At 42.0% G+C, this 25,188-nt stretch overlaps 3 protein-coding genes and 1 pseudogene across 3 annotated transcripts in view; 1 reads left to right on the top strand and 3 right to left on the bottom strand.

The window, feature by feature from the left end:
• Positions 1-6,951, top strand: part of pck2 (phosphoenolpyruvate carboxykinase 2 (mitochondrial)) — a 9,674-nt gene extending 2,723 nt beyond the window's left edge. Inside the window, exons 2-11 of the mRNA XM_017432357.3 lie at positions 1,479-1,691; positions 1,765-1,949; positions 2,310-2,380; positions 2,499-2,634; positions 3,397-3,584; positions 3,697-3,859; positions 3,925-4,140; positions 4,956-5,093; positions 5,204-5,299; positions 5,630-6,951. Coding sequence (XP_017287846.1) covers positions 1,479-1,691; positions 1,765-1,949; positions 2,310-2,380; positions 2,499-2,634; positions 3,397-3,584; positions 3,697-3,859; positions 3,925-4,140; positions 4,956-5,093; positions 5,204-5,299; positions 5,630-6,099 — 1,876 coding nt within the window. The 3' untranslated portion in view covers positions 6,100-6,951. The remainder of the gene's footprint in view (positions 1-1,478; positions 1,692-1,764; positions 1,950-2,309; positions 2,381-2,498; positions 2,635-3,396; positions 3,585-3,696; positions 3,860-3,924; positions 4,141-4,955; positions 5,094-5,203; positions 5,300-5,629) is intronic.
• A 4,771-nt stretch (positions 6,952-11,722) lies between these two features.
• On the bottom strand, positions 11,723-12,953 carry LOC108245421 (myeloid cell surface antigen CD33-like). The gene is made up of 3 exons (XM_037973286.1): positions 12,850-12,953; positions 12,302-12,673; positions 11,723-12,042 (listed from the first exon to the last, which is right to left on the bottom strand). The coding sequence occupies exons 1-3, from the start codon at positions 12,932-12,934 to the stop codon at positions 11,723-11,725; spliced, it is 777 nt and encodes a 258-aa protein (XP_037829214.1). The 5' UTR covers positions 12,935-12,953.
• A 3,882-nt stretch (positions 12,954-16,835) lies between these two features.
• Positions 16,836-19,551, bottom strand: LOC108245422 (annotated as a pseudogene).
• Positions 19,552-20,524: 973 nt separating this feature from the next.
• LOC108245415 (rho family-interacting cell polarization regulator 1-like) overlaps positions 20,525-25,188 on the bottom strand; it is a 15,398-nt gene continuing 10,734 nt past the window's right edge. Inside the window, exons 17-23 of the mRNA XM_017432314.3 lie at positions 24,205-24,340; positions 23,467-23,616; positions 23,234-23,389; positions 22,955-23,151; positions 22,767-22,850; positions 22,489-22,579; positions 20,525-22,285 (exon numbers count right to left, since the gene is read on the bottom strand). Of these exons, the coding sequence (XP_017287803.1) occupies positions 22,152-22,285; positions 22,489-22,579; positions 22,767-22,850; positions 22,955-23,151; positions 23,234-23,389; positions 23,467-23,616; positions 24,205-24,340 (948 nt within the window). The 3' untranslated portion in view covers positions 20,525-22,151. The remainder of the gene's footprint in view (positions 22,286-22,488; positions 22,580-22,766; positions 22,851-22,954; positions 23,152-23,233; positions 23,390-23,466; positions 23,617-24,204; positions 24,341-25,188) is intronic.

Below are 25,188 nucleotides of genomic sequence, written 5' to 3'. Positions count from 1 at the left end.
CCCCCCCCCCCCCCCCCCGCTGGTTTCTGTAATTAGCTGCATGACAGATTGATTCACAGCGTGGACTGAAACAGGCTCCAGACTTTCACTGAAGGGACCGATTCATCTAATATCTCAGAAAACACAAATAAAGTCTCTTTGTACTGAAGGTCAAAGGTCAATCTGAGACACTGACATCATTATTTGTTCAGTTTCCGTCACTGATTAGTGGTTGATTGGATCATTTCTTTGGTCAGGACAGTTTAAAGCTTGAGTTGCTGTTGCAGGGATTTCGTTTTTGACCAGACGTCAGCAAAACGAACGCCTCTATCAGCCTCACCTGTCCGAGGTCCAAAGGTGAGCCATCGAAGAACGTGCTCACGTGCTGAAGGTACACGGTGACCACAAAGCAACATCCTGGTGTCGGCTTTTTCATTGTGTGTTGGCACGTTGGTGTCAGAGCCTCACACGGCTCAAATGCTGCTCGTGTTTGTCAATATTATCTGTACTTCCATGATTTCCTCACAAGTCCTGGTATTAAGGCCTCCGTCAGGCAGAATGGCGACCCTGATATGTTTTATACGAGGCAGCTGGATTCAGTACACCTGCTCAGACTCAGCCTGATGCGTTGATGATTAATTCCTCTCACATCAATGGTTAAACGGGGGTCAAAGTAGAAGCCCAGAGGAAGTTTGGACCCTGATTTTATCAACTGCATCCAACTCTTTGCCCTCATGCATGTCAGGATTCACACTTTGTCTCAGCGTGCCTCCTTGGCGTACGTGTTTACCTGCAGTGTGTGTGCGGTCCATGTTTGTGTAAGTTTTGGGAGGGACGTGCGTGCTGTTGGTTCAACAATGGTGTCGAGCTTTGGGACATCAATCAGAGAGAAGCGGTTTGACTCGTACTACCTGCCCAACTAAACACTTTTACAGTGATGCATCTTCTCTAATGCTTTATTTTGTGGAAAAACAGGATTGGATAGAGTTGAACTGCAGCAGATGAAAAGACTCTTTGGTGGGGTTATCGCTTGCAGGCTTGTGTTTAGGCAGTAAACATAACAACAGCCTTCTCGCTGGCGTGTATCAGTGAATATTATCCTGCTAACAAACAAAAGGATGGCTCCCTGCAGGCCTCCCTTTATGCACAGGAGTCACAATGAGGCTTTCAGTTTGGGCTGAGTGTGTGTTTGTGCTCATTTGTCTGTCTTTACCAACACACTCTGAGCACGATCAGAGATCTTTGATTGAAACTTTGGCATGCAAGGCAGACGACAATATACCTTTTAAGGTATTTAGTTCCATTATTAGTCAGTTTTGTTTTGTGTAATCCCATAAATAGTACCTCCTCACTAAATCATCAGGTTCTCCAGGAGCATGGCAACAAGTCGTCCATTTAAACCAGGTGTTTTAAAGCAGGAACACGTCTGAAACCTGCAGGAGAGCGACCCTGAGGAATGGAGTTGGACACCCCGGTCTTACGCTGTCCTTCTTTTTCAGGCGAGGAGGTGTTGGGACAAGTGTCGGGGTTCGATCCCTGGCCTCCATCCCCTCACTTCCGGCGGCGGTGGCCGACTTTGTGAAGGGAGCGGTGGACGAGTGCAAACCTGCCAACGTCCATGTGGTGACGGGGACATCGGAGGAGACGGCCAACATCCTGGCCGGCCTGGAGAGGGACAGGATGATCAAGAGGCTTCCCAAATATGAGAACTGGTAAGAACCGTGCGACCGCGGGCCGCCGTCCACCCGCCAAGTGGTTTATCTGCATCCACTCTTTGTCTGGCAGCTGGTTGGCTCGCACAGACCCGAAGGACGTGGCCCGGGTGGAGAGCAAGACCGTGATCGTGACCAAGAACCAGAGGGACACGATCCCCGTCCCTGCTGACGGGGCGAAGAGCCAACTGGGCAACTGGATGAGCGAGTCAGACTGGCAGAGAGCCAGGCAGGATCGCTTCCCGGGCTGCATGGCAGGTAGGTTGGTCAGACAAAAGAACGTGTTATTCTTTCATGTACTTCCCTCCCTTCTGTCCGTCACGTTCAACTGTAACTGTTCAGTTCAGGTTATTCAGGATATGTGAAGCGATGCTGCATTAAATCAAACATCGCAGCCTGTTTTTCTTAAGTTATTAAGCAGCGTTTAGACAGATTCTTTTTGTTATTGTGCGTGTTTTATAGATTGCATGGAAACAGTTGCAGGATTGTGCGTCACGCCACGTGTTTGCGTGTTGTTATAAACAAAGTGTGCATCGGGCCATTTCTGCAGGGCTGCGGGCGATCAGGAAGATGAAAACAGTCATCTTTAATGTGTTGTTCATCGTGTTGTCCCTCCAGGTCGGACCATGTATGTGATTCCCTTCAGCATGGGTCCTGTCGGCTCCACGCTGAGTAAATATGGCGTCCAGGTACGAACTGCAATAAAACAATAATCCTGCTTGTTGGGGTTGTCTCTGATGACCTGGTTTATTGTGGTGGAGAGTGGAGCTGTGCATCAGGCTGAGGAGGACAGTGCGTGTCTTCCAGGTGACGGACTCGCCGTACGTCGTGGCCAGCATGGGGATCATGACTCGTATGGGGGCTCCTGTTCTGAAGAAACTCTCTGAAGGAGTGGAGTTCGTCCGCTGCCAGCACTCTGTGGGGCAACCTTTTCCTCTCAAAGGTGCAGATTTTCTGTCTTTTATTGTGTTGAACTTCTGTATACTGGCATCTGTTTATATGCAAACATTCGGCTCGTTCAGCAGATGGGTGCTCTGACGTTTGGTTTTTGTAACTTTTAGACTTTTTAAAAATATTTCACTTTATTTACAAATATTTCCCCCAAATAAATAGACGTAAATCTCTTCTAGTCCTTCAAAAACATTGTTCTCTTTGAAGTCTGCTTCAGTATAAGAGCTCTGTTTATGCTAATGTTAGCTTTTAGCTAGTCTTTTAGCTTTAAGCTGACTTTGCTGCTTTTAGATCAGTTTTGGTACTTTAGCTGTTAACTAACCCTTTACTACTTTTGTCACTTTTAAGCTAATTAGCTAACATTTAGCTAATTTTACCCTTTAGTTATCCTTTTACTACTTTTAGCTGTTAGCTCCTGTTCTGCTTCTTTAAGCTTTAAGCTAACCTTTAGCTGTTTTCAGCTAGTGTTTGGCTACTTTAGGCTTTTAGCGAGCCTTGCTTTTAACTTCTAGTTACCATTTTGCTTCTTTTAGCTACTGTTAGCTTTTAGCTGGACTTCTTCTACTTTTAGCCAGTGTTTTGCTACTTTTAGCCAGTTTTCTGCTCCCTGTGACCCAGAACGATGAAGCAGGTGAAGAAAATGGATGGCTGGATGGATTTTCTGCTTCTTTGAGCTTTAACGGCTCAGTTTTAGCTTCTTCAGAAAGTTTCGGCAGCCATCCTGATGATTCTCATTTCTTCTCGCCTCCATCAGCTCCTCTGGTCAACGCTTGGCCCTGCAACCCCGACAAGGTCCTGATATCCCACCTGCCGGACACCAGGCAGATCCTGTCCTTCGGCAGCGGTTACGGAGGGAACTCTCTCCTCGGGAAGAAGTGCTTCGCCCTCCGAATCGCCTCACGAATCGCCAAGGATGAGGGCTGGCTGGCTGAGCACATGCTGGTGAGAGCAGGAACCTGCTGCCTGTCCTGACAGTTTCACGCCGACATCGTCTCGTTGGGAAGTGACAGAGTTGGCGCCGTTTTGGTAGCTCTAGTCTGTCGTCTGTCCTCAGATCCTGGGAATCACCAACCCTCAGGGCGTGAAGCGTTACGTCGCGGCGGCCTTCCCCAGCGCCTGCGGGAAAACCAACCTGGCCATGATGAAGCCGTCCCTGCCGGGCTGGAAGGTGGAGTGCGTGGGCGACGACATCGCCTGGATGAAGTTCGACAGCCAAGGTGAGTGACACGCTCGCGCGCCGTAACTTCGCCTCTCCGGTGAGCTAAACGTCTTCTGTCTGCAGGTAAACTCCGGGCCATCAACCCGGAGAACGGCTTCTTCGGCGTCGCTCCGGGCACCTCGGATAAAACCAACCCTTACGCCATGGCCACCATTTCCAGGAACACGGTGTTCACCAACGTTGGCGAGACGAGTGACGGCGGCGTGTGGTGGGAGGGGCTTGACCTCCCTGGTTCTGGAATATCGCTTACAGACTGGCACGGCAAAACCTGGAAGTCAGGTAATATTTTTTTATTTCTCTGTCAACAGTCTTCTTGTTCTGAACAGAGTGTGCAGCACCATCTAGTGGTTAAAAAAGGTAACTGTTCACCTTTTAAAGGCCTGACAGGTAGATTTATGTTCCTGGGTACTAAAACAAACACACTCTATGTATCCTGATTATTCTAAATCAGTATTTTACAAACTTTTTAGCCCAAATGTAGCAGCAGACGCTTGTGACTCCAATGATTGGTGGTTGAAATGTCCAAACAGTGTTTAAAGGTCAATTAAAGATAGAAAAATAAACCAATCTTAACAAACATTTGACTGTTCGAACAGTTATGGTAAAAATTTGAGTCAGCCTGATTCAAGATGGCTGCCACAGCTAATCAGCCTTAGTCAAGATTGGACCAAAAAGACCCTGGTATAAAAGGCGGTGGGTGAAAACTAAGCCTTTCATTTACCAGATACTTGTATATAAATTAAAAGAAGCTCCAGGGTTTGAGTCTTGGTTGGGAAAACCTTGGTCCACAATGACTGAGAGACATGTCAGCGTCTCCTCGCTGGCTTGGACGTCCCGCTGACTCACAAGGTCCATGTTGGGACTGGAAGAAGTCCTATTTGTACCCTTTTTGGACATGTTATTCAGCGTACAGGACAGCCATCAGAGGTCTAAGACTGATCTGTAAAAGGTACAGACAGGTGCCACCTCAGGGACAAACCTTTGTACCCCTAAAGTTTGCTTTTTTTTAAGTAGTTCCCAGCTAAATAAAAGGGACAATATCAACCACTGAAGACAGGGTGTAAATGAGACCGTTGTTTCCTGTCTGTCCACAGGAAGTTCAACACCTTGTGCCCACCCCAACTCCCGTTTCTGCGCCCCGGCGGCTCAGTGTCCCATCATCGACCCCCAGTGGGAGAGCGAGGAGGGGGTTCCCATCGACGCCATCATCTTCGGAGGCAGGAGGCCTGAAGGTTTGTGCTCCTCTGACTCAACTGTTGAAGATTATATTCAGGTTCCTTGCTGAACATTTGAAACAGAAGGCAGCTGTGCAGTAAACGGGACAAAATGTCGGTGTTTTCAGGAGTTCCTCTGGTCTACGAGTCTTTCAACTGGCAGCACGGAGTGTTTGTTGGAGCGGCAATGAGATCTGAGGCCACGGCAGCTGCTGAGCATAAAGGTATAAATCCTTAAACTCGACCCTTTTGGTAAAATAAAAGACTTGTTGAAGTTTAAAGTGTTATAGGAGATTCTTGTGTCTAAAGCAGGGTCCTGGAGGGCCACTATCCTGCAGGTTTTCCTTTTTTCCTGCTCCAACACACCTGATTCAGAGGTTAAATTACCTCTTCTTGTTCTGCAGAAGCCTGTTAATCACCCATTTATTCAGATCAGGTGTGTTGGAGCAGAGAAACAAGTAAAACCTGCAGGATGGTGGCCGTGAGGACCAGGATTGGCCACCCCTGGTCTAAAGCGTCATCAGGTTTTTCACCAGTGTTTATTTTCCGTCCAGGTAAAGTGATCATGCATGACCCCTTCGCCATGCGGCCGTTCTTCGGCTACAACTTCGGCGACTACCTCTCTCACTGGCTGAGCATGCAGAGCCGAAAGGCCCCCACTCAGCTGCCCAAGATCTTCCACGTCAACTGGTTCAGGAAGGACCCGTCGACCGGCGCCTTCCTCTGGCCAGGCTTCGGGGAAAACTCCCGCGTGCTGGAGTGGATCTTCAAGCGCTGCGGCAGAGAGAGGGAGGACCAGGCGGCCAAGAAGAGCATCATCGGCTGGGTGCCGGAAAACGGCGCCATCGACACCAAAGGCCTGAGCGGGAAAGTCGACATGGGGGCTCTGTTCCACGTGCCCAAGCCGTTCTGGCAGAACGAGGCCAAGGAGCTGAGAGCCTACTTTACTCAGCAGGTCGGAGCCGATCTGCCGGGTCAGGTGGAGGCCGAGCTGAAGGCGCTGGAGGACAGAGTTCACAGTTAAACAATGAGCAGTGAGGAGGCAGGATTCAGATCAACAGGGTAAAATCAGAACCTCTGACTGGATTTATATACACAGAGAAGTCTGGACCAGATTAGCTAAAACGTCCATTTTAAGTGTAATCAGTGAGAAAGTAAAAATCAGGTTGGGACACCTGACTAAAAGGCCACACGGCGCTTCTTTTTGCTTATCAGAAAACAGTTAAAGATTGAGTCATTCAGTGCCAGTTTTAAACTCTCTCTGTGCATGGAATCACAGTCAGCGCCCCCTGCTGTTTACTGCATGAAGGAAAATCTTTAGGCAACATTTTGAACAACAGGTTTGCACGAATGCAGCTGGTGCTGAGTGTGTGGTAGGAGTGAGGTTTGTCTCTGACAGAAAAACTAAAGTCTCTACCTCCATCCTTACACAGCCAGCATGGAGTACAATCAACCTTCTGGTGCCTTTTTAATGATCCAGCGTCTGAATGCTGGTGTTTACAGGCCGAAAACCAACCAGTTTAACCAACTTTTACTCTTTGAAAGCCTTAAAAAGTCAGCATCAACTCTTTAAGCACACTATCTCCTCATGAAATTACCTATTTTTTCTAAGCTCTTCAGATTTCCCCAGGGGCCAAAGATTTATCTGCATTATTCACTCTGTAACGTTTGTAATTAAATTGTATAATTTCAGCTGATGTTTACACACAAAATGTGAAAACCTGGACCAATGCCTGCCACCGAGATTATCGGGTGTTTTAAAAACATTTTTTTTAACACAGTGCAATGAATAAATATGTCCAAATGTGGAAATGACGACTTGTTTGTTTTTTTGCAGCAACTTGAGTAATAAAAGGTACAGCACCTTGTAAAAGTATTTACTTTGTTTTGGCTTTTCTTTAAAAAAAGTTACATAATTTTTATTATACAATACAGGTTTTTGATGGTGGGAAGATGATTGTAGCAGTGATACAAACAAGAAAACAGACAAAAAACGTGTAAGGATTAACAGTCTTTAATCAATCAGGCTGGGAAGGTGTTGTCATTGTTAATAAAGTTCATTGTCAATAAAGTTTATGGAAGTTGAACGTCCCGCTGAATCTAACCATTAAATTGTGCTGTGTTTTAGCATAAATCAGTCCAATTCTTTAGATAATACAGAGTTATCAACGGCTGAAGGACTTCTACATTCACGCAGAAGGTAAATACCTTCATATGCATATTTCGTTCTGCTTCAAACTGATATAGTTTGTTAAAACGCAGAATTTTAAGTGTAATTAGCATGCTAGCGGAAGTTAGCACTTTGCTAACATGACCGCGCCTCGTTATTTATGTTAATGTTTGCTAATATAAGCGCTCACAGACTAGACATGATAAGTAAATGAGCTTTATAGATGAAATTAAGGGGACTAAAAAAACTGATAATATATGCAGAGGACCAGGAAGTCCGTTTTGGAGCCGCCGGAAGGCAGATTAATCCGACTGTTGCCGCCATCTTCAGCCTTCATGACTATCTGCAAACACCTTTTTGGTTTCCTCATCATCTCTGATCATGCTGCAGACGGATCCCATCATCTTTATTTCCTTATTCCTTCTGAAGCCGAGGATCTGTGAGTAAAACCAAACCAACCAGTGTTTGTGTTTTTATTTTAAGGGGCGTGTTTTGGGTAACACCTCCCAAACAACAGCTCTTTGTTTTGTCTGTTTTGAAGAGGTGAAATAAACAGCTTCTGATGGAAACAGTTAGGAATTTAACTGACACTGAGAAGTTCAGGATTCATGTTTTTGTTGTGCATTTGTCTGTGTGTTCAGTGGTTAATCTAAAGTTACTTCCTGTGGTCATTTTTGTGTTCTTCTTAAGGTGTACTTTCTTCACAGGTACTCCCAAGGTTTGTAAAATCATAAATGTCCTTGCTAAGTGGAGGCACTATCATTTAAATACTAATGTTAAATGATAAAATCCAAATTGTTTACCATGTAACACATCCATTATAAGTTCCTAAACTCAGGGTCCCATCCAGAACCTCATTTAATTTATTAGTTAATAATATAGCTACTTGGTACTCGTTTCTAATCCTGTCCATTTTGTCGGCGCTGCCGTCTCCAAATCAAACATCGTAGCAGGTCTCACTAACCTTCCCTTTGACCCTCGGAGGGATCCTTCTGTCACAGATCTTTTCTTCACCTCTTGTGTTTGCTTTTAGCTGATTGAACTCATCCAGTCACTCTCAGTCACACATAGATTCTGTCTAGCTTCTGCTGACTTTAAATCCTCTTCTTTCCAGAGCTTTCACCTCTCCAGACTCACTTCCACCTGCTCCTTACTCCCACTGCAGAATCATCACAGCCCGTTAGGACTCCTGCCTTATCTCACTGCAAACAAAAAGCTGATGCTCGATGTAACCCCACGCCTACCTTGATCCCATCTGCCTCTCCTTCAGCACATCTCACCACGATCAAACTGACAGCCACATATTTCTCTCTCTGTTTGGTGTTTGCTCGAGGGCTCAGGGTACATCCTCTCTGTTCCCTTATGCAGAATATTATGCTTCATCACATGCCGTGGTGCTTAAGATATCTTTCTTTTTAGTTTAAAGCAACCCCAAAACAACATAAAGCCTAATTTTATCAGCTTTTTTTTTTTTTACCATTTTGTGTGAGGGTTTAACTTGTTCCTAGTGAGACTTTATCAGTCTGACAGTTTGAAATAAAAACACCACAATCTGATGAAGAACCTCAACTCTTCTCACTCATAAGGCTCTTAATGTTCTTCTTAAACTAGTAATTAAGTGACGATAAAATGTTCTGTATTTTGATCATATATAAATAATATTTTGTGTATTTATGATGTCAAACAAACTCATATCTATGTCAAAAACTTTATTACTTTGTTTTAAATTCTCTTATTTTACATTTCTTTCACATTTTAACAGCTTTGTCACATGACCCCCCACCCCACCCCACCCCCGCGCTCATTTAAACAATCCTGCAAAATCACAAACAAAACTTTCAGTTAGAAACAAAAACATATTTTATTTACATAAAAATGAAAGATCGTGGTGAATGCCGCCTGTGTAACAACATAAACAAATAAAACTGACAGCAAATAAAGGTTGCATAAACAAAATGAAATGGCTCACTTATGCTAATTAACAACAATTTTCACAACATAAAAATTTCCTAACGTACTTAAAATCATAAATCTATGACAGAAATCAGGTTGAATGCCAAGCAATGATAACACAATGCATAAAACAGGAAATGTAAACTATTTAAAGCATTAAGGGGCTGTGGTAGCTCGGTGGTCAGTGACGTAGATTTATTCAGAAAGGACCTGAGGCGAGTGCGTGTGTTAGCTTACACTTTTTTTTTTTAACATGTCCTGTCCGGGTGGGTGGCACTCAGAATTGTCATCTGATTGTCAAAGTAAGACCCAAAAGATCCGCTTTCACAAGCGGAGCATTTCAGCTTTTGCTATGATGTTCACTTTATTAACAATTGCTTTGGGTTTATATCAATTGTAATGGACACACAGATGAGAAAGGGGGAAAAAAAGAGATGGAGGAAAAGGTTTGAAGAAAAAAAAGGCATAGAGATAAAACAAGTCAACACCCTTGAAATCTGCCTCGGGACCTGAGGAAAGAGAAAACACAACAAAGAATCCACAACAACAGAAAGCATACGCAGTATATAATAATGGTTATAACTTCAATGGAAAGTACACAGTGCAAGGTACACCAAGAGACACCAAGAGGGCAGCAGAGGTAAGTCCCAGGTGACCCCCAGCAGCCACGATGCAAAAGCCCGAAGCGACAAGCACGCAAAGCAGATCCGGCCATGGACAGAGAGACCCGAGCCCCGAGGGCCACCACCCCCCAGCTGAGGCCCGACTGAACCTGGGCACCCAGGCCCAGCAAGCAGCCACCCACGCTCCGGTGGGGGGTGTGATGGGGGGAAATAAGCTCCAGTTAGCTTACTCAAACGACAACCTGGGAAGAAAGGAGTATTCGACAGAATAACAACAACGTATTAAACCCTCCCGTGGCCTTTGGGTCAAATTAAATGAGCAATTAAGTCCAAACACACACAAAAAAAAGAAGAAAAGCATGAGAGCTGCAGGAAGTGGAGGTTTAGAACTTCCTGTCGTTGAACTGTAAGAGGACAACAAATGTCTGGGATGGCAGAAGTCATTTCCTCCTCACTCGAGTGTAGAGATCCTCTGGAGAGTCTGCAGTCTGTGTCGAGCAGTTTTCAGCCTCGGACGTTCTGCTGTCCTGCACCAAGACGGAGGAAGCTTTGTTTCTCTTGAAGAAGTTCATATCTTCATAGGGTTCTTCCTCGGTTTTGTTGCCCTCCTCATCTTTTCGGCACTGTATTTTAAAAAAAACAAACAAACAAACTTTTGCACAAGTTGTCTCTGTCACAGAGCAGTTCTGCACCCTGAAATCAAACATTTACCCACCTCAGTCTGTTTTGGAGTTAGACATTTGGATTTAAAGCACCTGGAAGACATCAGACAAGACCGCCGGAGAGACTGATTTATAACAAACATTAAGTGGATGAACTTCATTAAAGTCGAATTGGTGGAAGCTAGAGGCATGAAGTGCTTGTGAGAACAATCAAACTAAACATAACAATCCCATGTTTTCATGATTTTCTCACCTTGAAATAACATTCTGCTCAGAAACAAACTGACGAGTTGAAGTCTTTCATGACTGATACTCACCAAACGGAGATGGCCAGGCAGATGAACACAAGGATGGCAATCACCACAATGAGACAAGTTGATAACTGAAAGCTCTCTGTTCATAAAAAGGGGGAAACCAAGTGACTACAAGAAGCAAATATAAGTGAAATAAAAATATGCTGAGTTTTTTGACAAGAAATGAATAGAGAAGCACAAAAGAAGAGGGAACAATGGTCCACAGTGAGCTCTGCTCCTACCTTTGTTTTTTAAAGGAATCCATGAGGAGATCTAAACGCTGTGAATATTTGCAGCCACACAGAAATAACTTTCCATGTCAGTCACGTTGGTCACATGGAGTCTGTAAACCTGCCCCTCAAATCTGAGCTGATGTCCTCATGGTGTTCTAACTTTATAAACTAAGATCTAAACCGATGACGTAACTGTTCATAAATTCAATAAATGTTTAACGTGAAACATTGAAAGTTCAATATTTTCAAAGTGGTCTGATAAGTCAGAAGTTCTTGACTCCTGTGAGTGTATTACCCAGCAGAATACTTTTATATGGACTTCAGAACACCTAAGATTTAATAGAATCAGATAAAAACAACTAAAACAAAAAGTTAACAGTTTACCTTCAACTCCAAGAAAGATCACTGCTGATGTCTGATTACCCAGATCATTTGCAGCCACACAGTAAAACTCTCCTCTCTCTGTAGAACTAAAGCCATAAACCTGCCCCTCAGAAACATTAACAGGTCCGTCTTTACAGATCCTGAACCAGGTGAAGGTTCTGACGGGAGGCTTGGCTCTGCTGGAGCAGCTCAGCTCCACCCAGCTACCTGCTGACACCAAACCTGATGGACTGATGGATGCTGAGGTGTCTTTAGGAGCATCTGAGGAAAACAGGACACACATTAACTTTATTCATCAGAAGCAGCTGAACCATGACGAGCCGACAGGATCACTTACAGGAAACACTGAGAGGCAGATTTGTTTCTGCTGTCTCGTTACGTTTCCCTCCATCCACAGGATATCTGACAGAACAGCTGATGTTGGATCCATCATGTGTGTCTGACAGAGTGATGGTCTCCTGGATTTTAGTTGTAAAGGTTCCATCTGGGTTCTTCTCTGTTTTCTGAGAGTCTTGTTGGAGATTCCAGGTGAGTTCAGGAGGTGAGTGTGGACAGGGAGTCCAAGCTGAGCAGGTTATAGAGACAGACTCCTTCTCCTTCAGATCCTTCAGACCACCTGAGATCTTAATGCTGGGACTCCAAGCAGAATCTGGGGTTTCACATCAAACACATGTTAGACAGCAGACACATTAAATCCTACCTGTCAAAAACCAAACAAAATCCTCAGTCCAGACAGAAACTTACTACTTAATGTAGAATAAAATGAATAAATATGAAAAGTATAGCTGTAAAATCAGATTTTTCAAACTATTTATTATAACTGCTGATAATGTTTCTACTGTTTGTGTCCAGAGGTTGTTGGTGAAGCTGTAACTCGCTTTGTGGAGGGTTGAAGAGAAAACTCTTACCTTTAACTGTTATTTGAACAGAATCAGCACAAGCTGATGCCTTGAAGGGTTCGTTCTCAATTCTGAAGAAGTATTTGTCTGCATAACTTGTGTCTAAATCAGGAAACAGAGTGGTGCAGTCTTTCTCCTTCAGGTTTCCAGTGATCTTCAATGGATAGATGTTAACTGACCCACTGCTGTGAAAAATAGTATTTGAAGGGTACCACCCAGTTTTCCCCCAAACTCCATAGATTGGTTTGCTGCTGTCATATCTTGAGTCTGTTGTATCATATCTACAGGGGATTTGCAAACAAGATCCACTCAGAGCTTCCATCCTCTCTGGAGCTGTAATACGAAGGGCTGGGTTTTTACCATGACAATCAGCCAAATCACCTGTAAAATCAGACTGATGGTGAACAAAATGTGCAGAAAATCTGCCTGCAGAGAAACTTCATGATCCACAAACTCCAGCTGAGCTGCAGCAGGTAACATGTGGAGCCTTTAAACAACATCAGGACCAAATCTTTCAGAAATGATTCCTGTGATTCTCCAAATGAAAGAGAACAAACCTGAAACACCTGGAGGGAAGAAGAGGCTCAGTAACATGTTGACTGTCAGCACAGACTGAGCTGCCATCAGACTCTGACTCCTCATCTCTCACTCTGGAAAGGTCCATAAAAATGATGATAGTATTTATTTTTACATAACATATTTACTGGCATCTTCAAATTCACACAATCATTAGACCTTAGTAACTTCTACAGAGTTGTTCTGAAAATAACCGTCATGGATTTTATGTTTAAATGTGAAAAAACAAAAACAATCAATGAATGTAAAGACGTTACTTACCAGATAATCTGCAGCCAGAACAGAAAATGTAGGTTTAAATCCAGTTAATTTGTTAATTCTCGTTGATCAGCAGCAGATCAAACAACAACCTCCTGTGTTTGAAAGGAAATGTGCTGCAGAAGCAACACTTATACTTTAAGAAACATACGTCTTCTCTTCATCTCACACCCTGACCATATGAAAGAGGAAGTCACTTTATTTTTATTAGTTTCACATCAGGTAGTCATCCTATAAGGGAGGACTTTAAAACTCATCTGTTGAGCAATAAATTAAAGAATCAAACATTTATTTATGCACCTGGATTCATCAAAGGACTGGACGTCTTTTGCAGGTTAAGGATTTGCAGTTTGCTGTTTTATACATGCATTTAAAGGGAAATCCACCCGTAATCTTGTAGATTACTGTCAGGACTAACAGCATGTTAAAAAAAGAAACCGTATCATTTGATCAGATAACCACCTCCGTTTACGTTTTGCCACTTCTCTGACGCTCACTCTCTGGTTCAGAAATGAGAAGAAAAGAAGAATAAAAACTCTGTTGGTTACTTTTTTTTTTTTAGAAAACCTTTAACATGAACTGAGCTTCATCGACTGAATGATGAAACATGTTGGAAATGTTTCAAGATGAAAGATTTCATTATTTTCCTTAAGTTTTGATCAGAAACATACATGCAAAAGAAAGTTTTGCACATTTTGCACACAAGAAATGAGGAAAACAGCTTGTGTAAAACATCTGATCTCTGCATTTTAAACTTAAACAGTTTTTATAAGAAGTGATGCAGTGCAGTGGAAAATATGCTGCGGCTCAAGCTGAGTTAAACTTATATTTCTGGCAGCAATTAGATCATTTTATCAGCATTCATATATATATATTTATATACCGAGCGAAGGCTCATTTTCACACCAGCCTAAACAGAAGAGGAAGTGCAAACTTCTGCGACACAAGGCCCGGGCTGAACGGGTTCTCACAGAAGTTTGTACCAAGTGTTGTGTGATTGGTCAGAAGTTGTTGTGGGCGTGTTTATGGACAGCAGGACAGCGGTGAGTTGTCCTGTAGAAGTAACAGATAGCTTCAGTGTGGAGGTGGGAGTGCATCAAGGATCGGCTCTGAGCTCCTTCCTGTTTCCTCCGGTGATGGACAGACTAACAGATGAGGTCAGGCAGGAATCCCCGAGGACTGTGATGTTTGTAGAAGACATCCTGATCTGTGGTGAGAACATGGAACAGGAGAACCTGGAGAGGTGGAGGTATGCACCTGGAACACGAGGAATGAAAGTCAACTGTAGGAAGACAGAGGACCTGTGTGTGAATGAGAGGGAGGCAGGTGGAACAGTGAGGCTACAAGGTCAGAGGTCACAAAGGGGCAGGACTTCAAGGACTTAGGGACGACTGTCCAGGAAAACAGGGAGTGTGGTAAAGAGGTGAAGAAGAGTCCAGGCAGGATGGAGAAAAGTTTCAGGAGGGATTTGTGACAAAAAAGTGGCAGCAAAGGTCAAAGGTCAAATGAAAGGTTTACAGACAGTGGTGAGAGCAGCCATGTTGTCTGGTTTGGAGACAGAACAGGAAGTGTCAGAGCTGAAGATGTTGAGGTTCTCCTTGGGAGGGACGAGGATGGACAGGATTAGGAATGAGGTCATCAGAGGTCCAGCACAGGTTGAAGGACTGGGAGATAAAGTTAGAGATGGTTTGGACATGTCCAGAGGAGGGACAGAAGGATGTTAGAGACAAAGAGGACATATATGGATGCAGTTAGAGAGGACATGGATGTAGTTGAAGTGAGGACAGAGGACGCAGAAGACAGAGTTAGATGGAGGAGGATGACTCATTGTGGTGACCCCTAAAAAGGGAACAGTTGAGAGAAAAAGAAGAAATTAGAGTTGAACAGAGAGGCGTTCACAGTGACCTAAGTGTTAAAAATGCTTCCTGTCCTCATGAGGAGACTTCCTTGTTCAACAGTACCTTGTTGACGCCTCTCAAGGTTACCAACTTTCACTGTTCCCCGTTCAAGAGACTGAAGTAGCTGTATCCTCTGCAGCAGATCAGACAGCAAACAAAGCAGCATTATTACAAACAGCTGATCAAAATCAATGTAATGCTGACAGAAGAAGGAACCCAGCTCCTCAGTACACTCCTGGTCAGAAGGTTTGGCTGTCCTCCTGTGGTTTACCTCTCAAACAAACTTCCAGAAAACCAACAGTAAGACTTTTAGGGACCCTTTGAGATCGAGGCCATCATCAATCCCTTCTGAGTTCGACTCAAGTTACCTCCAACCATGAGGATCCACCCCACCTTCCATGTCTCCCAACTCAACCCAGTTTCCACCAAAACCCTCTGATATTAATGATGCCAAACACAAACTCATATCTCTGTCAACAACTTTTTACTAATTTGTTTACATTTTTTAACATTTGATTGGTCATTCGATCTAATGTTGACTCGGGCAAAATAAGAACCAAAACTTTTCATTACAAAGTCAAAACAATGAGAAAATATTTTAGTCACATACAGCTAAAGGGGCCTGGTAAATATCATCTGTGTGACATAAAAATGAAAACAAATACAGAAAATTGACAGAACTTTTAATAAAAAGAAACATTGCATTGAAAAGTTTATCAAACAAAACGGCTCACTGCTTCTGTGCATCAATAAAAAAGCTTCTAATGCTGATAAAAAACAAATGCTGTGTATAAACCCTAATGCTGAAATACCTGTTAGATTATTGTGAAAAGTGACAGTCTATTAATAAAATTGATCTCTGAGCAAATGTTGTTGCATTTATTAAAAGAAAAGCAAACAAAAAAAGTGTCTGACAACAGCCTCCTATTTGAGTCCTGACACTAATATAAAAAGCAGATAAACCAGTCAAACTTTCCATTTCCTTTATCTAAAACAAAACCTTGTTGTATTCTGCAGAAATCTTTGTTTTGCATCTGTTGAGCTATATTTATCCTCATTATTTACAGGCATGAATGACTCAGCGATTCACCAAAGCGTTACAACTCCATATTTAACACAGGCGGAAATAAAACATATTGCCAAAACTATTCGCGCGTCTAAATTTACACAAATATGTGACATCCCATTCCTAATCCATAGGGTATAATATGATGTTGGCCCAGTCTTTGCAGGTATGACAGCTTCAACTCTTCTGGGAAGGTTTTCCACAGGTTTAGGAGAGTTTATGGGAAATTTGGACCGTTCTTCCAGAAGCTCATTTCTGAGGTCAGACACTGATGTTGGACAGAAGGCCTGGCTCTCAGTCTCTGCTCTGATTCATCCCAAAGGTGTTCTGTCAGGTTGAGGTCAGGACTCTGTGCAGACCAATCAGGTTCTTCCTCACCAAACTCACTCATCCATGTCTTTATGGACCTTGCTTTGTGCTCTGGTGGTCAGTCATGTTGGAACAGGAAGGAACCGTCCCCAAGCTGTTCCCACAAAGTTGGGAGTATAACATTTTTCAAATGGTCTTAGTATGTTGAAGCATTAAGAGATTTAAAAACATAAACAAACAAGAAATCCCTCAATAATCCCCCTCTACGAAACTTTCCACTTGTCACGATGCAGTCAGACAAGAACAGTTCTTGTGGCAATCGTCTGACAGAAGACCTGACATCTTCCTCGCCTCCTTGTGTCTCATAAAGCCTGGACCTCCATCACTCTGTTGACATGATCTGCTTCTTCTTCTGAGTCCTGTGGACATGAAACAGCAAAGAAATGGGATGTTACTCTGCAGGATTTAAAGGAAACTTTCTGCTTTTAGAAACAAGTGCTGAGTATTTTGAAACTGATTCACAACATAAAGATGAAAACTCAGAGTTGACCTCATCTGGTTTGTTGGAGAATTTCAACCAGCTGAAAGGAAAACACATGAGACTGATGAATATTATCAATAACAGAGAACAACAGCTGAAGGTTTTTTTATATCTATAATTACAAAATCTGAACTAATAAATGTTTCTCACCACCAGAAGATGATGATTGAAGTGCAGAGCACTGCAGTCCCCAGGATCTTCAGGATAACATGGATCTTATGAGACTCTTTCAAAACTATAAAAAGACAGGATGATCAGTTTCTCCTGAATGGAGCTTTGAATGATCAGAAACTTTATTCCTGCTGTTTGCAGACGAGTCAAATCTGAACTGATGTCCTCATGGTGTTCTAACTTTATAAACTAAGATCTAAACCGATGAGGTAAATGTTCATAAATTCAATAAATGTATAACGTGAAACACAGAGTTCAATATTTTCAAAGTGGTCTGATAAGTCAGAAGTTCTTGACTTCTATGAGTGTATTACTCAGCAGAATACTTTTATATGGACTTCAGAACACCTAAGATTTAATAGAATCAGATAAAAACAACTAAAACAAAAAGTTAACAGTTTACCTTCAACTCCAAGAAAGATCACTGCTGATGTCTGATTACCCAGATCATTTGTGGCCACACAGTAAAACTCTCTCCCTCAGTGAAGTTGAAGCCATAAACCTGCCCCTCAGAAACTTTAACAGGTCCGTCTTTACAGATCCTGAACCAGGTGAAGGTTCTGACGGGAGGCTTGGCTCTGCTGGAGCAGCTCAGCTCCACCCAGCTACCTGCTGACACCAAACCTGATGGACTGATGGATGCTGAGGTGTCTTTAGGAGCATCTGAGGAAAACAGGACACACATTAACTTTATTCATCAGAAGCAGCTGAACCATGACGAGCCGACAGGATCACTTACAGGAAACACTGAGAGGCAGATTTGTTTCTGCTGTCTCGTTACGTTTCCCTCCATCCACAGGATATCTGACAGAACAGCTGATGTTGGATCCATCATGTGTGTCTGACAGAGTGATGGTCTCCTGGATTTTAGTGAAGGTTCCAGTTGTGTTTGTCTCTGTTTTTGGAGAGGTTTTTAGGAGATTCCAGGTGAGTTCAGGAGGTGAGTGTGGACAGGGAGTCCAAGCTGAGCAGGTTATAGAGACAGACTCCTTCTCCTTCAGATCCTTCAGACCACCTGAGATCTTAATGCTGGGACTCCAAGCAGAATCTGGGGTTTCACATCATAAACACTTTTTAAAAAACAAAACAGAATACAACTATTCCAACTGCTAAAATTATTCCTGATAAAAGTTTAAAGAATTGCTTTTCAGGCAGTGAAAAACGATCTTTAAATTTTCGACAAGAAAGCAGAACTTTTTATATTGGGTGTTTCCTGTTAGGCTCTATGTTTTGTCTTTTCTGTGTTGGTGTTTATGATCTTGTGCGTTCAGTTTTGTGTCTCGTGTCCTCTGTCCCATCAGCCACTTCCTCCTTCAGTAATTTTGGTCAGCCTGCCACGCCCATCTACACCTGTTTACTGTCATCATTTAGCCTCCTGTCTCCAATCTCCTCCTTAACCCCATTCCATATAGTTTGTCAGTCTCCACTTCTCTTCAGTGGATCCTTGTTGCTGCCATTCACTGTCTGGTTCTCCTTCTTGTACTCCTCTTCCTCTTTTCTTGTTGCTGCCATGCCAGCCTTTTTGTTTTTTCTAGTAAAATCTTTAAGTTTTACTCAAAATCCTTGTGCCGATCTGCACTTCCTGAGTTCAACTCTACACAAACTATGACATTTCCTTTCAAATTAATTGTCTTTATTTAAAAAGTAATCCAAATTTATAGCTTATATATCAAATATTGGTGTTTCCTCTAGTTGATGTTGATAAAAATTTAAAATAGCCTCCGTGTTCGGAGGTTGTTGGTGAAGCTGTAACAAATTTTTGTGACTTTAGTGTTGAAGAGAAAACTCTTACCTTTAACTGTTATTTGAACAGAATCAGCACAAGCTCTTGCCTTGAAGTCTCCGTTCTTAATTCTGAAGAAGTATTTGTTTGTATGTTTTCTGTTTAAATCAGGAAACAGAGTGGTGCAGTCTTTCTCCGTCAGGTTTCCAGTGATCTTCAATGGATAGATGTTAACTGACTGACTGCTGTCAAAAATAACGTAATTTGGAAAAAAGGTGCTATCTGTCAACCACACTCCAAACAGAGGTTTTCTGGGATCATATCTTGAGTCTGTTGTATGATATCTGCAGGGGATTTGCAAACAGGATCCACTCAGAGCTTCCATCTTCCGTCTTGTAATAAAAAGGACTGGGTTGACAAAACGACAATCAGCCGAATCACCTGTAAAATCAGACTGATGGTGAACAAAATGTGCAGAAAATCTGCCTGCAGAGAAACTTCATGATCCACAAACTCCAGCTGAGCTGCAGCAGGTAACATGTGGAGCCTTTAAACAACATCAGGACCAAATCTTTCAGAAATGATTCCTGTGATTCTCCAAATGAAAGAGAACAAACCTGAAACACCTGGAGGGAAGAAGAGGCTCAGTAACATGTTGACTGTCAGCACAGACTGAGCTGCCATCAGACTCTGACTCCTCATCTCTCACTCTGGAAAGGTCCATAAAAATGATGATAGTATTTATTTTTACATAACATATTTACAATATTTACTGGCATCTTCAAATTCACACAAACATACAAAGAATTTACTGTGTTGGAAATTAGTAACTTCTGCAGAGCTGCTCCGAAAATAACCTCAATTCAAGAAAAATGCATTTTTAGAATTATATTTGATGAATAAAACCCCGAATTATAGATAATTTAAATCAGAAAAAAACATCCAGTCAGTAAATATAAACATGTTTCTTACCAGATAATCTGCAGCCAGAACAGAAAATGTAGGTTTAAATCCAGTTAATTTGTTAATTCTCGTTGATCAGCAGCAGATCAAACAACAACCTCCTGTGTTTGAAAGGAAATGTGCTGCAGAAGCAACACTTATACTTTAAGAAACATACGTCTTCTCTTCATCTCACACCCTGACCATATGAAAGAGGAAGTCACTTTATTTTTATTAGTTTCACATCAGGTAGTCATCCTATAAGGGAGGACTTTAAAACTCATCTGTTGAGCAATAAATTAAAGAATCAAACATTTATTTATGCACCTGGATTCATCAAAGGACTGGACGTCTTTTGCAGGTTAAGGATTTGCAGTTTGCTGTTTTATGCATGCATTTAAAGGGAAATCCACCGTATTCTTGTAGATTACTGTCAGGACTAACAGCATGTTAAAAAAAACACACCCCATTATATCAGATAACCATCAATGACAACGAAACAAGAGGGAAATTATCGGAACACAAAGACCAAGAAAACCCAAACTTAGACACCAGGGGCAACACAGTTTACTGGGGGAGGAAAACAACAAGAAAAGGAATAAAATGTGTTAGAATATTTAAAATATTTTGCATGCATTTTTAAATTTTTAAATCAATTAAGTCAAATTTATTTATAAATCACGTTTCAGCAACAAGGCGATACAAAGTGCTTAGATGTGGAGAATGTCTCAGGATTACATAACACAGCAACGTTCACAACTTTTTATTTGAAAAATCACTATATTTCAGTTGAATTATCTGTACATAGTACTCTTTATCTGTATTTGTACTCTTTTATTTTGCACATTTGTTGTTTTTCGAACTGTTTGGATGATATTCAGTGACAACAGACACATTATTGGGTAAAAAAAAAAGCTTTTCTTAGCTAAAATAAAGAAAAATACTTCATATATATATATATATATATATATATATATGCTTTATATATAATAAAGCAGATACAGAACTATAAAGATATCTGACATAAAGTTGTGCCGTGCTCAAATAAAAACAACAAAGAAAGGTAAATGTTTGTAACAGCTTTCTATCTTTTTTAATGTGTTGCAACAGCAGTAACAATCGAGATAAAGGCTCGTGAAACAGAATACGTGAGGGTTTTTTTCCGTTGTGAGTCAGATAACAATAATTAGCTTCAACATGACATCCTGAGCTGCCCTGCTGACCTGAGTTGATGATAAAATGTGTAAAAAATAAAAGATTTAACTCCAGATTGGACTGGTAAACTTGGTACAAGAATATTTTCCTTCTAGCATCAGTAGATTGGTGTCTGTCAGCAGTAATGACAACTCATGATCGCTGGTTTTAGTTGTTTGGTTCTAAGTTCTTGGTTTCCCTTCCCTGCAAAATGGGGTTAAAGTCTTGCTGAAAGTAGTCTTTGCAGAAGTTATGTGCCAAATATTAATCCAATTTATACAGGAGGGTTGGGCTGTAGAAAAAACACAAGTCCTCATAAAGTAACATTTACTCTGAACATCCAGAAAACCAATTAAAATCACAATTTTTCAAACAATTAAAAGAAAGCTTGTTTTTAATATGATAGCATCTATCTTTAGGGCATTTTTGCTAAGTACCAGGTATGTACAGGGTAAATACCCTTGAAGTACAGTGTAACAAGTCACTTCATAACACAGCTCAGTCCCTGTAGGTACCCAGTAAGTATCAGGTTTGTACCTGGAAGGTACCAGGTTGTATCCCATAGATACTGGGTATGTACTCCAAAAGTAACAAGTCACTTCACAGTAAATCCTGGTCCCCACAGGTACCCAGTAAGTACCAGGTATGTAGCCCGTAATTGCCACGTACTAGCCCAGGGATGTCCGGTAACTACCAGGATTCAACCCCATAAGTAACCCATAAAGTGCCAGGTATGTGCTCTGTTGGCACCAGGCACATACCCTTAGGTACCAGGTTTGTACTCAAAAAGTACAAGGTATGTACCAGGCCTTGTAAGTACACTGTAACAAGTTATTTCATAATACAGCCCAGTTCATGAAGATACCCTGTAAGTACCCAGTAAATACCAGGTAAGTACCAGGTTTGTACCCAATAAATACCAGATGTTTTTACTTTTAGTGTTTTCTGGGGACAGCACTTATGAAGCCTTTGTCTATAAGAGTGATAAAAGTTATCAAGCATTTGATAAACTTTGTCTTTATGACTAATTGATTTTAAAGGTTAAATGCAGAGAAAGCTTGATGTCTTCTCTTGTGGTGCGGATGGTTTATAATAAAGTGTTGGTCACAGAGCTGGTCTTCCAGTGGGACGCGGAGCAGCACAGCTGATATTTTGGTCCCACCATGTTTAATGAACGATTGTTAGTATGCTGTATTAGACTGATGCTCATATGCGCTCGTAGAAGGCCGGTCCGGCCAGGAGTCTGGGAGCGGAGAGTCCGGTATAATGTCCTGAGACATCCCCAAACGTCTGAGAGCCGTCTTCCCTTCATCACCTGCTCCAGAGAATACACAGAAGAGGGGTGTGTTTTAATTGCGTTACACTCTGGAAAACACTTTTTGTTAAACAAAGCTGAAAGATAGAAACCAAGACAGAAACGTGTCTTTCTTTTCGTTAATTTTGCCTAAAACTGTTGATTTGCATGGTTACACCCTTGTTATTTTGCATGTATAAGAGGAATATTGTGGTTAGTGTTACCCAGCTCCAGCAGTGTTTGCATGGCAGCTTCTTGAACGTCATTGTTGTCATTCTCACAGAGATACATCAGCTGTTCAATGCTTTCTGTAGCCTGGGATGACAAAGATCAAACACAGCTGTAAGGATTGAAGATTACTGTCCTCATAGCTGGGAAAGTGATGTCCTTTCCCTAGCAAATCCAAGTTTTGTTTATATCCTTATTGAATATGAACACCCCTGAACCAATAAACATTGTTTTGTCAAGACGGAGATGCTCTGCATAGTTTGGCTGTTTCTACCTTGAGACATGCTAAGGCTTTGCATCCACAAACTCTGGTGTCCACTTCGTCATCTTCCAACATCTCCAAACAGTTCAACAAAGCCTGAGGAAGTAAAGTATGCAGAGATTACTGTCTGTAATACACCAAGTCCAAGTGTTGCTGGTATCTACAGAATATATGCTTCCTAATAGGAGCCCATCCATCACCTGCTCTCTCTGTTTGTGCTGACCAGCCAGGATTCTCAGCACCGAGCTGGCAGAGGCCAGCACCTTCTCTCGTGGATCTGTCAGTAATTTGGCGATGGTTTTCAGTCCTTCCCTCTTCAGGCTGCACTCTGAAGGAAGGTGCAGAGTCTCTGTGATCACATCCTGGTCCCTCGACAGCAGGTTCTGCACCAAATCCACTGTCGAAAGGTTATTAACGAAAATTAGTCACAAATAAAAAGTGTATAACATTATTTACTGTTTACATGTGTGTGCGTTCACCCTCTTCTGCAAGAGCGATGATGTGAGACTCCACGTCATTGATGCCATTAGACTCCAAGTAATTCCACAGCTGGAACAGAGTCACAACCGGCTCGTCTCTGCGGCCCCGCTGCGCTAACCTCTGCTCCAGAACCCGCTCAACCAGACACAGGAGCACTGGAAAAACACAGACGCAGGCGTTAACGTTGCACACACCGAACATGTGGACCGCGCACACACAGGTGCAGTTTTACCTGTATCTGCTCTCTCGCACAAGAAACCGGAGTAGAGTGTAAACAGTGTGCTCATGAACCGCTCAGTGGAGACACAATACAGGCAGTCATCCCCTACGCACTGTTGCCATAGCGACGAAGCACCAACACACTGGTCCAGTTCTGGTATCACTGTAAGAGAGGAAGCAGGTAAAGAAAATAAGCTTTTTTTTAAAAAAAATATGTGAACAGTAAGTGATCTTTTATTATTCAAGAAGTGGCTAATTTACGAGAGGTTTTGTTGCTTTGGCAGAGCTTTTATTTTGAAGGTGAGTGGGTGTTTACATCAGTAGCCTCCTGTGTGTGTCTCTTTATGAGAGATTCAGGAGTTAGCATCATTTCAGCACAGGGTAAAAACAATAAAATATACAGGATGTTGAGTTTTATCAAGCCGCTAAGTGTTTATTTACTGAAAGCTGTGATAAAACAGCCAGCTTTGTATAAAAAACATGCAAATACATGGTTGGTTCACCTACATCTTCCTGTAAGCTCCATTCTGGACCTGTTTTTTTTGTTTATGTTGCCTTAACTGCAACTTTGCATATGATATTTGACTCTTTCCTTCCCTAAATTCAAAAAAGACCTAGAATTCATTGAAGGAATGCTTTTTACTGTGGTGGCCGTCTCGAATGAGACTGATTTCAATAGTTATCCGTCCAAAGGTCCATGAGATATTTGGCTAACATGACAAACAAAGACACGGTAACTACATTATTCTACCTTCAGCAGGATCTTTGTGGCGGTGTGGGTCGTCCCTGATGATGTGATGGATGGTTTTATAGACGCGAGCTTCTCTCAGCAGTTTGTCCAAGGCGTACGTCGCTCGAATTTGCAGAGGACCAAACACACCCAGATGCTACACACACGATACCAACCAGAATCATTAACAGTCATCATCCTAACTACAGCGAACCTAACTGAAGAAAATGTCCACTTAGCTCGGCCCGTCTTCAATAAGATGAAGCCTAATTTAATAAAAAAGCTGTTTTTCTTCTGAAAGAACAAACAATCTCATGTTGGTTTGAGGCTTGATGTCTAAACTCAAAAAGGTAACATCTTTTATGTCAAAAACACCAAATAAACACCATTTATGCTCCCCAACCCTGGTCCTCGTGGTCCACTGTCCTGCATGTTTTAGCTGTTTCTCTGCTCCAACACTCCTGATTTGAATGAATAAGTGATTAACAGGCCTCTGTAGACCTGCGGAAGGGGTAAGTCATCCACTGAATCAGGTGTTGGAGCAGGGAAACAACAAAAACATGCAGGAGAGCGGCCCTCGAGGACCAGGATTGGACACCACTGCTTTATAGCACTGGTCAACAAGTGTAGGGTCTTAAGAAGATCTACATGCATCATAATATTACTAACTTACTGATTGCATATTTAGACTGAATTGTTACATGGAGACAAAAACTGGTCATTAATAGATAAAAATATATACAGGTGCTGGTCATAAAATTAGAATATCATGAAAAAGTAGATTGATTTCAGTAATTCCATTTAAAAAGTGAAACTTGTATATTATATTCATACATTACATACAAACTCATATATTTCGAATGTTTATTTCGTTTAATTTTGATGATTACAAATGACAACAAATGAAAATCTCAAATTCATCATATCAGAAAATTAGAATATTACTGAAGACCAATAAAAACAAAGGATTTATAGAAATGTTGGCCAACTGAAAAGTATGAACAT

The sequence above is a fragment of the Kryptolebias marmoratus genome, linkage group LG21, assembly GCF_001649575.2.
Source record: "Kryptolebias marmoratus isolate JLee-2015 linkage group LG21, ASM164957v2, whole genome shotgun sequence".
Classification (NCBI taxonomy): domain Eukaryota; kingdom Metazoa; phylum Chordata; class Actinopteri; order Cyprinodontiformes; family Rivulidae; genus Kryptolebias; species Kryptolebias marmoratus.
This window is presented reverse-complemented; position numbering and strand designations above follow the sequence as displayed.

Excerpts from the sequence above, each read along its gene's own strand:
- LOC108245421 (XM_037973286.1), bottom strand. The coding sequence starts at position 12,934 with ATGAGGAGTCAGAGTCTGATGGCAGCTCAGTCTGTGCTGACAGTCAAC. Across the intron at positions 12,674-12,849 it reads CTTCCCTCCAGGTGTTTCAG|GTGATTTGGCTGATTGTCAT; the intron begins GTTTGTTCTCTT and ends CTGATTTTACAG. Across the intron at positions 12,043-12,301 it reads TGTTCAAATAACAGTTAAAG|ATTCTGCTTGGAGTCCCAGC; the intron begins GTAAGAGTTTTC and ends GTGAAACCCCAG.